At 42.1% G+C, this 15,673-nt stretch overlaps 1 protein-coding gene across 1 annotated transcript in view; it reads right to left on the reverse strand.

Moving 5' to 3' along the window:
- The window catches only part of LOC127443891 (hedgehog-interacting protein-like), a 62,752-nt gene that overhangs the window by 34,881 nt on the left and 12,198 nt on the right, over positions 1-15,673 (reverse strand). The window contains exon 4 of the mRNA XM_051702923.1: positions 13,987-14,188. Within this exon, the coding sequence (XP_051558883.1) occupies positions 13,987-14,188 (202 nt within the window). The remainder of the gene's footprint in view (positions 1-13,986; positions 14,189-15,673) is intronic.

Consider the following 15,673-nt stretch of genomic DNA (forward strand, 5'->3'; position numbering starts at 1 on the left):
TATGAAGCGCACAATACGGCAACGAAAACCCCATACAATTGTGCAGCTGAAGACCTGCATAATGGATGAATGGGGGAAAATTTTAAACTTAACAAACTTGTGCCTTCAGTGCCTAAATGCTTAATAAGTGTTATTAGAAGAAATGGTGATGTTTCACAGTGGTAAACACTCAACTGTCCCAACTTTTTTGGAGTGTGTTGCAATCATCTTATTTGAAATTACTGTACATAAAAAAAAATAAAAAAAAATAATTAAAAAAAACAATGAAATTCACAAGGTAAAACATCATATAACGTTTAGTTGTAGTGTTCCCTATCTGTCACTCACTCGACGTTGTGTCGATGTAGTGACACTAGGGGTCACTCTTGGGAGCCCGAAATCTCTGATCTTTGAAAAAAGGCCAATGGGAATTGGTGAGTGGAATTTGCCTGCCACTCCCGGGTATAAAACACATATGGGTATAAAAGGAGCTGGTATGCAACCACTCATTCAGATTTTCTGTTTGGAGCCAAGAGGTTCTATTAATTGAGCTGAATTCTCCGTGATTTTCATTCACCTCTTCTGCTGAATTCTTACGCTGCATTTCGGCGGCTTCTCCCCCTCTGCACTGGTGCAGTGCAGAAAACGCCCCTGGGTGCTTCGGCAAAAACAAACAAACAACAAAAAGAGTACATTCTAAAAGAGTATATTTTCTTCACTAAAAGAGCGGCACACATGGAACGTCTTTTTAAAGATGCCTTTCTGTTTGTGTGTTTTGCCTGGTTGCGGTCGTTATCTCTCGGCTTCTGATGGCCACGATCGCTGTCTTACGTGTCTGGGCGCTGCCCACGCGGAGACATCTTTTGTGGATGGGTCTTGTCCTCATTGTGAGAACATGACCATGGCAACATTGCGGTCGTGGCTTGCCTTTGTAAGAAAGCAAGCCACCCCAGCGGCTCCCCGCCTCGGTCCTTCTACCTACAGGTATGAGGCCGTGGCGGTTAGCACTGGGGACGATTTGGGGACCTCCACCAGGTATCCCCCCCACGAACCTCCCATTCCTCAGCACGCTCGCTTGCCCCGGTCGGGCTCTCGGATGAGACCGCCGGCTCGTCTCAGGGCGAGCTCGACCTCTTATTCGGGGCCCGGGAAGATGATGAGTGGGCTTGTTCAGTCCAACACGGAGGCTTTGGCTGGGCTTCCTCCCTCGGGTACGGTCGCCCAGTCACAGGCCAATGCGGAGCTGGCCGACATGCTTGCCCGGGCAGCCGCGAGCGTCAGGTTAGAGTGGAGCCCTCCACTCTCCCCTGAACCCTCGCGGCTCGACGATTGGTTCCTCGGCTCGGAGTGTCGCTCACAGCCCCTACTTCATCGTACCGAAGACAGGTGGTGGGTTGCGGCTAATCTTGGACCTGCAAGTACTGAACCGGGCTTTGCACAGACTCCCGTTCAAGATGCTGATGCAAAAACACATTCTAACGAGCGTCCGGTATCAAGATTGGTTCGCGGCGGTAGACCTGAAGGACGCGTACTTCCACATCTCAGTTTTACCTCGACACAGACCTTTCCTGCAGTTTGCTTTCGAGGGCCGGTCGTACCAGTACAAGGTCCTCCACTTCGGCCTATACTTGTCCCCTCACGTTTTCACGAAGGTCACAGAGGCAGCCCTTGCCCCGCTAAGGGAAGTGGGCATTCGCATACTCAACTACTTCGACGACTGGCTGATCCTAGCTCACTCTCGAGAGTTACTGTGCGCACACAGGGACCAGGTGCTCTCGCACCTCAGCCGGCTGGGGCTTCAGGTCAACTAGGAAAAGAGCAAGCTCTCCCTGGTTCAGAGCATCTCTTTTCTCGGCTTGGAGTTGGACTCAGTCTCGATGACGGCACGCCTCATGAACGAGCGTGCACAGTCGGTGCTGAACTGTCTGAAGGCATTCAGGCAGAAGACAGCGGTTCCACTGAAACTCTTTCAGAGGCTCCTGGGGCATATGACATCCTCAGCGGTGGCCACACTGCTCAGGTTGATGCATATGAGACTGCTTCAGCACTGGCTTCAGACTCGAGTCCCGAGATGGGCATGGCGCCGCGAGACACATCGCGTGGTCGTCACGCCGATCTGTTGCTGCCTCTTCAGCACTTGGACCGACCTAGCATTTCTACGGGCAGGGGTTCCCCTAAAGCAGGTCTCCAGGCACGTCGTGGTGGGCGCCTTATGCAACGGGAATGCAGCCGCCGACTCCTGGACTGTTGAATGTTGGCACATCAACTGCCTCGAGTTGTTGGCAGTACTGCTCGCCCTGTGGAGGCTTCGGCCATTGATCCAGGGCAAGCATGTGTTGGTTCGGACAGACAACATGGCAATGGTGGCATACATCAACCGCCCAGGTGGCTTACGCTCGCGTTGCATGTCACAACTCGCCTGCCGTCTCCTCCTCTGGAGTCAGTAGCACCTCAAGTCGCTGCGAGCCACTCAAATCCCGGGCGACCGCTACACCACAGCTTAGGTTACACGACAGGTTATGCTCAGGGGAGAGTGGAGACTCCACCCCCAGGTGATCCAGCTGATTTGGAGTCGATTCAGTCGAGCACAGGTAGACCTGTTTGCTTCCCGGGAATCCTCCCACTGCCTGCTTTGTTACGCCCTGACCGAGGCACCCCTTGGTATAGACGCACTGGCACACAGCTGGCCCCAGGATTACGCAAATATGCGTTTCCCCCAGTGAGCCTACTTGCACAGACCCTGTGCAAGGTCAGGGAGGATGAAGATCAGGTTGTCCTGGTAGCACCCTACTGGCCCACCCAGATGTGGTTTCCCTGGTGAATTCCCCTGAGGAAGGACCTTCTCTCTCAGGGACGGGGCGCCATCTGGCACCCGCGACCAGACCTCTGGAACCTCCATGTCTGGCCCCTGGATGGGACGTGGAAGACATAAGTGGCCCACCCATGGTGGTAGACACAATCACTCAGGCTAGGGCGCCCTCTACGAGATGCCTGTATGCCTTGAAGTGGCGTCTGTTTGCTAAGTGGTGTTCTTCCCGATGCGAAGACCCCCAGAGATGCGCAGTCGGATCGGTGCTTTCCTTCCTGCAGGAGAGGTTGGAGGGGCGGCTGTCCCCCTCCACCTTGAAGGTGTATGTAGCCGCCACTTCGACACATCACGATGCAGTGGATGGTAAGTATTTGGGGAAGCACAACTTGATCATGAGGTCCCTGAGAGGCGCTAGGAGGTTGAACCCCCCCAGACTGTGCCTCATTCTCTCATAGGATCTCTCTGGGGACTATGGGGAGCTCCCTTCGAGCCATTGGAGTCAGCCGAGCTTAAGGCACTCTCTGAAGACTGCCCTCCTGACTGCACTCACTTCCATCAAGAGGGTAGGGGACCTGCAGACGTTCTCTGTCAGCGAAAATTGCCTGGAGTTCGGTCCGGGCTACTCTCACGTGATCCTGAGACCCGGGCTATGTGCCCGAGGTTCCCACGACCCCATTTGGGATCAGGTGGTGAACCTGCAAGCACTGCCCCAGGAGGAGGCAGACCCAGCCTTGGCATTGCTGTGTCCGGTGCGCGCTTTACGCATCTATTTGGATCACACGCAGAGCTTTAGAAACTCCGAGCAGCTCTTTGTCTGCTTTGGCGGACAGCGGAAAGGAAGCGCTGTCTCCAAACAGAGGATCACCCATTGGGTCATTGACGCCATCGTGATGGCATATCACGCCCAGCACGTGCCGCCCCCCATGGCGCTATGAGCCCATTCTACCAGGAGTGTGGCGACCTCCTGGGCCCTGACCAATGGCGCCTCTCTAGCAGACATCTGCAGAGCAGCGGGCTGGGCAACACCCAACACCTTTGTGAGGTACTACAATCCGGGTTGAGCCGGTTTTGTCCCGTGTTTTGTCAGGTACGAACAGGTAAGTTCCGGGACAGCTGGCCGGGTGTACCGCTTGCGCATAGCGCCTTTCCCTCCTTTGAGGTGAAGACGTGCACTGTTGACTCCCAGTAGTGTTCACAAAGTGGTGATCCCTGGAAGAATTTCCTCCTTAGCCCTGTGGCAGACGAGATTGTGGAGAAACTCGCTGCCGGCCCAGTACATGTGCTAACTAAGCCCTGTACTGGGGTAGGTGCTCCACATGTTCTGGTTCCCCATATGTGGCCCCATGTGATGTATATCTGCCACTAAATTGTTTCCCTGTTGGTAAACTGTGTCTTCCTTGGGCAGTGGTCCCTCTGCCCCCGGTCACTGTGTTTGTTTAGTTCCTCCCCTCTCGGGTAGGACTTACCATGGGACTTCTCCACATGACATACTTCCAACAAGACTCGGTAAGACCATGTGATGTATTTCCACTCAAAATACCCCCCCCCCCCCCCGGGTGGGGTGTGGTCTCCGTGGTGTCTTCCCCTTGGGAGTGACACCCCCCCAACGTAGACACTTATGGCCCCAGTCGGTAAACAAATTCCATTCTTTTTGGGGAGAAAAGAGAGGAAAAGAGGCCACAACTGGGCTAGCCTGTCCCTATTTTTTGGGCAGTCGACTTGTTCCTGAAGGACCGTTCGACGCTCATAAGAGCGTTGGGGGAGGCTACGTGACAGCCTGGTGCGCTGGTTACGAGGCACACAGCGGTCTGCCCGTCTCGCAACGCCAGTCCACGTAACACAGTTCAGCTTATTGTGGTGTTTCGTATAGGGACCCCTAGTGTCACTACATCGACACAACGTCGAGTGAGTGACAGATAGGGAACGTCCTGGTTACTTTTGTAACCTCCGTTCCCTGATGGAGGGAACGAGACTTTGTGTCCCTCCTGCCACAATACTGAACAACCCGCTGAAATGACCGGGACTTTGTCTTGGCTCCTCAGCACAAAACCTGAATGAGTGGTTGCATACCAGCTCCTTTTATATCCGTATGTCCATGGGGGAGTGGCATGCAAATTCCACTCGCCAATTCCCATTTGCCTTTTTTCAAAGATCAGAGGTGTTTGGGGCTCCCAAGAGTGACCCCTAGTGTCACTACATCGACACAATGTCTCATTCCCTCCATCAGGGAACGGAGGTTACGAAAGTAACCAGGACATTTTCAATATAGCAAAGGGTGAATATAATTTACAAATCACTCCTGTTTGTTTTTATTAGCATTTTTCATACTGTCCCAACTTTAGTCCTTCGCTGTCATAGGTCAGGAAAAGCTAAAAAAACCTTAATGCATCAAAAACAACATGTATGCTAGATCCTATACCCACTAAGCTACTGAAAGAGGTGTTTCCTGTAATCTTAGAACCTCTTCTCAATATTATTATCTCACTATATTTAGGACATCAAACTGCTTATCAAAAAACCCACAGCTTGATCCTGGAGATTTGGCTATGTATAGACCGATCTCAAATCCCCCATTTATATCTAAAGTACTAGAAAATGAAGAGTCCTACCAACTCTGTTCATTTTTACAGAGAAATGGTATCTGTGAAGAATTTCAGTCAGGATTTAGGCCCCATCATAGTACAGATACTTCACTTTTCATAGTTAAAAATGATTTGCACTTTTATTTGACCGTGGCCGCATCTCTCTTCTATTGCATTTAGATTTTAGTGCTGCCTTCGACATTCTCTTGTATAGGCTTGAGAACTATGCTGGCATTTAAGGACAGGCATTAGCATGGTTTAGGTCCTATTTATCTGACCGCTACCACTTTGTTTGTGTAAACGAGAACATTTAGATCAAGTAGAAGTAAAGTATGGAGTGCTTCAGGGCTCAGTATTAGGTCCCCTGCTTTTCTCCTTGTATATGCTTCCTCTGGAAGACATTATCAGGAACCATGAAATTTGTCTTCACTGTTATGCTGACAATACTCAGCTTTATATTTCTTTGAGACCAGGTGAAATTTCCCAATTCTCCAAATTAGCAGAGGGTATCAATGATATCAAAGACTGGAAAGAAATTTCCTTCTACTCAGTTCTGTACAGATGTATTTATTATTGGACCAAAAACCTCTAAAAATAAGATGGTAGAATATAATTTGTCTCTCAGTGGATGTACTGTTATATCTTCTTCATCGACTTCTATTACACATAGATAACTAATATTGGCATTATATTTATGTTGTGTAGCCAGAGGGAAACTGGCTCCCCCAGTTGAGCCTGGTTTCTCCCAAGGTTTTTTTTCTCCATTAACTAACGTCGTATGTAGTATTTGACTTTACTTGCCCCTCTCTGAGAAAAGCAGAGAAAGATTAGATTGTAACAGCATCTTAGTAAGAATGTTAATGAGAATACGTGAACCTCAGAACATTGACCAGAAACTGGGAGCCCACCCACCTCCCCCTTTCTCATCGGCAGCTGCTTTCCTTTCAGGGCTTGATGCATGGCCTGGCTTGCACATTGTTTCTGAGCACCTTTTGATCCTTATTGGCAATATTCCATAAAGAGGCATTCCATCTGAGCTGATTGGAGAAAAACAATACATTGCCTACCTCAAAGCCAATCTGAAATGATCACACTAAATCAGAAACCCTATTTACTTTAACACAATGAATCCCAAGACCCAAGTAAAACCACCCTCCTCCACCTGTTAACACACATTAATCCTGTGACATCGCTGGAGTTCTGGGTGAGGATCACTCACATTCAAGTGGTGAAAAGGAGCAGATCAAATCGTAGGATAACATTCTCTCACTCATTACAGCGGCAGCTCTCTGGAGTGATCCACAAATCATATGAATGGCTTCATCACAGGTGCTCATCCTGTCTCAGTGGTCCGCGCAATTCTAAACCTTGGCCAGGAACTCAATACAGTAAAGAGGAAGCTATGTAAGATGACAGGGAAGCAGCGGCCATTTCTCAAAGACAACTATCAAAAGAGTCAAAGGAGAGAGGAAAAGGTCCATTTGTCAAAGTTAGTCGAGAGCCCTCCCGGTCATCTAACTGAAAGAGCTCAACAGCTGTGCGTGTCAAGTGACAGAATGCACAAAATGCAGTGATGTATTTGTTTCAGCAAGAAATAGTTTTTTGCAGCTGGACCCCCTTGAGTTAGCTGACACACCACAATGGAACTGTGCTCACAATGCATGCAGATGTCTTCCTTGCTACGTCTAGCAAGGACAACAACAGAGCAATACCATACTTGTGTACCTATGACATCAACATGGATTTTTTCAATTTTTCCATTTTTAATGTCTCTTTCACACAAATATTTTAAAGATAAACACTTAAATGCAAAATCCTACGCTTCAGGGTTTTTCTTGTGACTGTATGCTCTGGGCTTCTTTTCGTCATCTGGAATATGTTAGCCAGTTCACAAAACATCCCAAAATAGTTAACTGGTAAAGTACCTCCACTGATAGTGTTCTTACTTTTTTTGAAAGCAATACATCTCAAGCTGGAACAGTGTTGCACTTGAAGACCAGCCACAGATGTGAAAGAGTAATTAAGTAGTTTGTACTAAATCAAACAGGACCATAATTCTACGGCATGTTTCCACAGCAGCCAGTGCAAGCCACCTTGCAAGATATTTTGCGGCGAAAGGTCTGGGTCATATTGCAGCTTATTCTGCCCACAAACCACTCATATAGAAGGCTACATGACTGACATGTGTGTTTCTAGGCGGGGGGCCTACATCCAATAAGTCCCAATTAACACCACCTTTCCCACATGATTTAGCCAACCCACTTACACCTAGAATTAGCGCATACTTGTATGAAAATAACAAAACTTGATGGCTATGCCCAATTTTTTGTGCATCTTGCATATTGCATAGCACTACTCTTAAGACGTAGTGGTCTTAAAATAGGACCCACAGTGTCAAGGTACTTCAACTAAAAACATGTTATGAGACACCAGTGTTCTGTTCTATTCATTGTGGTGTATGCGTCTAGCTTAATGCAACAACAAATTCAGTCTAAACGGCCCTGACACTGAAACTATGGTGTATGCACCAAAAAAGAAGCAAAGCTTCTCCACAGCCAAAAACAATAAAGCATTCGAGGTGCTTGGTGATTAAACTTTGTTCTTTCATTGGAGGATCAGAATTTTGATACCTGTGATATGTCATTAAGGTGAGAAGGATGAGAGCGCAGAGGATGGGCGAAAGGTGAGATGAGAGCATCCTTCAGGACTTGGTTGCACATAGAGGAGAGAAGATGATCAGTGAAAGGAGGAGAGTGGGTATGCTGGGGGAGGTGTATTTCAGTCACAATGCTCATTATGTAGTTTAGAGATGATTTTGAGACATTTAGAATGTTACAAATGGCTATTTCTATTTAAATAAATGTTGTATTCCTAAAATTTTCTGTTTGTCCAAGAATTCTCTTGCAGCAATGCAGGTCTTTGGCATTTAGAAGCTGCTAGTTTAGGACCTGTGAGGAGTCTGTTTCTCAAACTAGAGACTGTGATTTACTGGTCTTTTTGTTGTGCATCTGGCCGTCCACTTCCCTGTCTATCCTGGTTAGAGATACTTTTTTCAAAACAGTAAGGTATGGAATAGCCCTTATCTCTAATATACTTTTGGAGAAAATAGAATTTCAGGAGAAATGTGTTTCTATATTTTTAAAACCAAAATTTGACTTGCAAGTGTAAAGTAACTTGTAAGAACACAATACCTCAGCAAATGGGGAAAAAAACCACTGTATTATGATTTCCGCATGGTAGCGCAACCATTATCAATTGTTCTAATAATAAGAACATTTTCTTGAGTACCAAATTAGAACTTAAGAATGCTTTTGTAAGGAATAGGTGACACAGTATATGTTTGCCATCACAGGGAAATAAAAAATGGAATAAATATCACTTAAAACAATTATTTCAAACTATAATAATATTGGCAATTAATGATTTTGACAGTGTTTTTGATCAATTTAACGTATCCTTGGTGAAAGGAAATGTCTTTGTGTTCTAAAAATGGAAGCGTACTGTATATACTATATATAATATAATTTTCATAAAGTAACTTGTAATACAATTTGAGTAGTTTTTCGGCAAACTACTTATTTACTCTTACTTGAGTCATAATATTTCTTAGTACTTGTACTCAAGTAAATTATTTATTCAGTAGCAGTACTTTTACTTGAGTAAAATAAAATCAGTACTCTTTCCACCACTGCAAAAAACATATCATTTCTATGCACAAAGAAGTTTTAAATTAAATATAATTACACAATACTAGGAGAAAAACATCAGTGTGATTTTTGGAACACTAATATATATTCTATTCTATAAAATTATTGTTTAGCTAACTTTTGAAAAAATGCCGGCAAAATTCCCTGTATTAAATTAAATAATTCTCCAAACGAAAAAAGCATTAAATTAAAAAAATAAATTACCAAATGAAAAAATAATATTGTTAAGCCTATATAACTGCCTTTTCTTTACATAAACTTAAATTAGCCTTACCCTGTTTTGTAGACGAAAAAAGTCGGCTGAATGTTCTACACTTTTTCCAAGACTATAAACTATCAGAACTATTTGTCCAATGCTAAGTTCTTTTTCCGAAAACTAGCTTTTGAACATTTTAAAACTTTTAAATATTTTAAATTTTACCCTCTTTACCTCAGCTCGCATTTGCTGAGCTTCTTCAGAAAATGTAATTACATTATGACGCTAAAATTAATTTTAGATGACAATCAAGTTTAGTTGGTCGTTAAAAGTTGCTGGACAAATATGCGGGACATAATGCAGTTGTGATGGCAATTAGATGATCGTTCAAAATAGCCTTTTGAATATCAGAAATGTATCATATATGTAAACTCTGATATTACACCGCATCGGTTTTTCTTTAATAGCTGTGCACACAGCATATACACATCGATGGATGGTCCTTATACTAAGACCGAAAGTTTCCCCCATTACTTGGTGCAGGTTGCCAACTTGAACAGGGCCATGACGATTCGCTTTCAAGGTCGAAACCGGTGGCAACCTGCGATAGGCGCAACATCAGGACCAATATTACGGTCCTATCAGAAGGGCAACTGTTCCATTTTGATTGCAATTCCTCCTCTTCTGATTGCAGGAGAGGATTTTAATTGTGAAATTAAAATGATAGTAAGCTGGCTAATTTCAATGAATTGTCTCAATACTCTCCCCATTTTACAAAGACTTCAGGAAAAAAGAAATTAGGAACATCTGGGAGGCGGATAAGGCTGCAACTAAGGATTCTTTTGATAATCGATTAATCTAACGATTATTAGACCGATTATTTGACTATTTGGCGATTATTGCAACAATTAATCATTAGTTCTTAACCAATTATTCAGCTTGTGCCCTGAATTAAATGGTTGTATTAAACGTGCTTGCTAACAATAAAGAGGACAAAATCATCTTTTAAAAATACCTCTAAATGACATTCACTGAATTAAAGGGAAAAATACTTTTTATTAAGTTTAATTCAGTAAAGAAATTCACTGCAAAAACCCTACTGTTAGCAAGTGTTTTTGTCTTGTTTCCATTTAAAATAGTCTAAAATTCCTTAAAACAAGATACATTTACTTGAGAAGCAACATATAAGACATTTAGATATTTAGTATCTTAAATATAAGTGTATTTTGTATATAAGTGTATTTTTTCACTTGGTTATACTTCTGCGAGTGCAGTAAAGATAAAATATACTTATATTCAAGATCTATTCTCTAAATGCAAGTCTAAATATCTTAGATGCTGCTTCTCAGGTGAATGCATCTTTTTTTAAAGGATTTTTATATATTTTAAAATATTTGTATTTTTAATTTTATATTCAACATTCTCAGATAAAAAATTTCTTCTGCAGTATAGCTGCTAAAGAAACTATTCATTGTTTTAAAGGAGATTTAGATTTCTATATTGGAAAACAAGCCAAAACAAAAACGTATTTTTTTGCAGTGTATAATGGGGCGAAGACTCTCTCACCTTTCTGTTTGCTTCAATCCATCTTTAACTCACAAAAAAAAAAAAAAAAAAAAAAAAAAAAAAAAAAACTTTCTTATTAATAAAATTGCGAATTGCCAATTTTCTTCATGATAAGAAATGCACAGTGAAATATAAGATGATTCAATAAGTCGCGAGCCATCATGTTATAATCTAGCTGCATTAAGCGTGCGTGCTCAAGAGATGAGCATTCATCAGCCGGGTGCAGTTTCAGTCTCTTCCCCTTAGATCGGGACATTTGCCCAACTCATAGAAGGGGTGCTGACAGCACAGAGAAATGCCAGTTTCAGAGTTTGTAGTTATTTACATGATCTGCTTCTGTATTATTTGAACTTTAATAAAGCTATAATGCATTAAATATAAATGCATTAAAGATGTAACGCTGGGGTGTTTCCTTTAAAGATGCTTAAGTTTTGCTCCACCTCCACTTACTCCACAACGAGAGTGCTTCTGTATTTACTTATTTTGTATTTTTGCATTATAATTCCCTCATACTTTGCGATCTACATCACCTGAAGCTGTTTGGAAAGTTTAGAGTGCATCTAGACTGTAAGCTGTGTAATTCTTCCTCAGTCAGGCGCGAGCTGCAGTGCTGCTCTTGCACTTCATCATAGAGTTTAATGTGATCTTATGTTACGTTAAATGAGATCAAACGACTATTCGACAACAAAAAATGTTGTCGACAATTTAATCGTTTCAGCCCTAGAGGCAAAAGGTACACAATTAGCGATATACACACATTTCTGTATGGAAACAGCTTAAGGGCAGATTTTTTTTGTGATAAACCAAAACTAAACTAAAACTAAAAGTGTTTTTTTTGAGCATGACGTCATCACTTACACCATTTTTAGCGATAAAAGGCCATTCGCAAACTTTTTTTTTTACGCATTTTCACTTTGTCGATAACAAAACAGCGCGAAAATTGGATGGAAACTATAGTTTTCAGGCAGTTTGGCTAAATTGGCAGTGAGGGGATTAGGCTTGAAGGAAATACAGAACATTAGATAAAACACTATCTTCCCTCTTCATGCCCAAGTTGGAGTCCCAGGTGGCTTCAAGGCCTTCCATGGGCACAAAGGGTACATGTCCTGTTGATGTTCTGAGTAAACACTTTCGGCTTGGAATGATAACGGCCAAACTTGACAGAATGGCACTCTTGGGGACTGCCGGTGCTTGAGCTTACTCTAATTGTCATAATGATTGTTTTATCCACAACCAATTATGTTTAATGATGATATGGCACATTGGGGGCCTTTCCTGTGGGCCTGTTGCATGCTGACTCCATAATTGCTCATTCTCCCTTTTTTTTTAAGTGAAGCAATGAGAGGTATGCAATTTACATAAACTTCCTGTCAAAAAGCAGGTCTCTTGCTTCATCTGCAGAAACATCCTAAACTAAATGTTCTGAAATACAGAATGCCTAATTTCTTGTGGGGGCAGATAAACATCTGTTGTGACACACACCATAATTACTACTGACAGACATGCATGTAAGCAAATGCTACAGCTGGCAACATTTCAGCATTTCTCACTGATCCTCTGCTTCCAAACACAAGGTTTCCTCTGCTGGCAGTCAGGTTGACAGATATCAAACCACACATATCGAAGCCTACATACAGAATACATTTGTATAATAATATAATTGTCTTGCCAACACTATTTTTGGTTTCAGCATCACCCGCCATTCAGGTTTTGATTTGTAGTGGGAGGACAAAATGGAAATAAATCCATAAAACATATTATTGTCCTTCGTTAGGATGTGATTCTGTTAGGGGGCTTCATTTCTCCCACCTCAGCTTTGGCAAAGAAGGTGCCAAACCAAACTGATGAACAACAGATCTTTCTGGTTTTCTGGTTTATAAAAAAGACAGACTTCTCTGATGGTGGGAGGTCAGGCTGTATGAATATCAAGTAGGTGCTAGACATGTTGAAAAGACAAGCATTGGTGGTCACCAGCATATGTTGTGTTTTGGGATGCTTGTATTCTGGTGTCCCTATCAGGTGTCTTAAAGGAGTAGTTCACCCAAAAAATGAAAATTCTTTTCAACACAATCGCAGTTGACAGTGACTCACTTTGAAGCTTAAAAAAGGTCCCAAAATTATCATAACAGTATTCCATTCAACTTGTGTGTCATATTCCAAGTCTTCTGAAGAAATACAATTTAAGTTATTTTAGTTATTTTACTGAAAATCTTGACTTCCATCATGGCTGTGCTTTGTGCATTCACAAGTGCATTAGGTTTGCTTCTATCATATGCCTTTAGAAGACTTGAAATATGACGCACAAGCCGCATGAATGTTTTTTATAGCATTTTTCAGTCCTTTTGAAATTTTAAAGACAATCATTATCAACTGCCATTATATGTAAATCAAAGGAGGAACATCTTTTAAAATTCCTCGTTTTGTATTTTGCAGAAGAATGTAAGTCATACTGTTTTGGAACAACATAAAGGTGAATAAATTATGACGACATTTTCATTTTTGGGGTGAACTATTCCTTTTACTAGCTTTACTAGCAAACTTACTTTGGCCAACCAGCTTCATCAGAAAGACCATGCTGGTTGACCATCATATTTTTCTGGTGAACAACATGGCAATGCTGGTACATTAGTTAGACCAGCACCAAACCAGCTCTAAAAAAAAATTATGCTGGTCTAAGCTGGTCTTTTAAGCAAGGAATTCCTCTTCAGAGGCACAAATAATGTCCACTGCTGTCTGTGTAGGCTAGGGTAAAAGATACATTGTGGGGACTGAAAACTAGTCTACGCTTAGCTAAAACCCGTTATTATTAGAATGTATAACACTAAATTACTTTCTTATACTAAAACCAAACATGCACATCAGTCACCAGCTGGAAAAGAACAAGAGGCATGTCTTCACCCACTGAGTTGAAATTAACAATCTTTTTTATATAATTTTTTATATTTTATACAATTAAAAGTTTTTTATATAATATAATATTAACTCTTGATGAATCCATTGCATTGTATATGGAAAGGTAGCACATTTTGTTCTCTGCAATGTTGTGAATCATTTTTAATTAGAAACAAAAAGAAATCCCAGAAACCAATGACCCTGGTCATTACAACAATCCCACAAAACACAAGAGGTCCTGTAAGTGTCTCTTACCTTTATGACACTTTGGACCAGCTTATGAATGTCCAGAAAAGGTTCTTTTAGGAGCTCCATGACATGTGTTAGGATTCGGACAAAGCCTTCCTTCTCCAAAATGAAAAGGCGCTGTGACCCATCCCCACAATGTACCACACCAACAGGCTGTCGAAGACCACTAAGGATCTCCTGAGCACAGTAGCAGTTGTGTTTATGTTTTCTGTGTAAAGGCAGAATGACAAAATAAGCAGTTTAGTTGGGTTAGTTAATGTATCACACTTTCCAACAGTTGTATTTTAAAGATTGGAACCAAATTTGATTAGAAATAGGATATTCACTTTTTTTTTTTTATTGACTGTATAGGTAATACAGTAGTTGTTGACAGTATAAAGTAACTGAGTAAGTGTAATTGTTGTAAATCTTCCAAACCCATTTTACTTTTCTTCCATGGAGCGCAAAAGGAGATGTTTCAGTCTCAGTCACCATGCAATTTCATTGCATTTTTTTTTTTCATTCAATGAAAGTGAATGGTAACTGAGGCTATAATTCCCTAACATTCTGCCTTTTGTGCTTCACGAAATAAAGAAAGTCATGGTTTAGAATGACATAAGAATGAGTAATTGAAGACAGAATTTACATTTTTGGGTGAACTATCCCTTTAAGAATGTGACAGAATCTGTTCAGCTTTACAGACTGGTTTGGAAGTAGACTGAATAAAATTCCACAGTGGAAGTTAATTTAAAATAGTCAGACTTTAGGGGATTCTCAAGCTGTGAAACAAGTGTTCCATTAAACAAAATTCACATTTGATGTAGGGAAACGGCAACTCACATTATGCCTTTATGCATTGTGGTGCGAGCGCTCTTGTTAACATGCAGTCTTGAAAGGTTTTTCCATTTTTTTAAAAGGGGGTGGACTGGGAGCAAATGTGTGTCTGGTATCTGTAGAATATTGTCAGTCTGATGCGCTAGCAGTGACTTTTCCTGATCAGATGTGCTGTTTTACTGGCTCTTTGAACTGGGAGGTCTGATTAAGAATTATGACTTCATTTACGACTGTGGGCTCAGGGCCCTCTAAGAACACACATTGAATCACAGCTCATCTTCATTGGCCTCAGAAGGTCATACAAAAGTGATGTGTTTATCACTGTTGACACTAAAGTGAGGTCAGGACTAAGGGCACACTTCACTGAAAGGTGTCATGAAATCAGATTGCTATCATAACTGAAGTGAAGTAGTGAAGTGATGTGAAGGAAATCGAAGTAAGAGAATGAAGAAGGTGAAGAGTAGCTGGGTTTCCATCCACATAGTTTTTGGATTTCACATAAAAAATTCTGGTAACAAGACATGCACATAAATAATGTGACTAAATAATACGCTCAAAACTGGACTAACAAGTGGATTGATATCATTCCACAGCATCTCAAATGTTGATCTGGTCACTCTGAATTGCCAGAGCCAAAGCTCAAAATGATGGGCTACTATTTCCTCCCAGAACTGTCTGACATGCTGTCGTTCCCAGCCATAAGGCTTCGCCGCCGATCGCCAGCAAACATTTCGTTTGTCAGAACTTTTAGTCTTTTTGCTGTACAATTCAAGTAAGTGGCTTCTCCATTGGCTACAACTTCCATTTCCATTTTTATTTTGAAGTAACAACTTTGTTCTCTTGAACATGTGGGATGGAAACACTGCTTTATCTGCAAAAG

This window comes from Myxocyprinus asiaticus, chromosome 7 (genome assembly GCF_019703515.2).
Source record: "Myxocyprinus asiaticus isolate MX2 ecotype Aquarium Trade chromosome 7, UBuf_Myxa_2, whole genome shotgun sequence".
NCBI classification, from domain to species: domain Eukaryota; kingdom Metazoa; phylum Chordata; class Actinopteri; order Cypriniformes; family Catostomidae; genus Myxocyprinus; species Myxocyprinus asiaticus.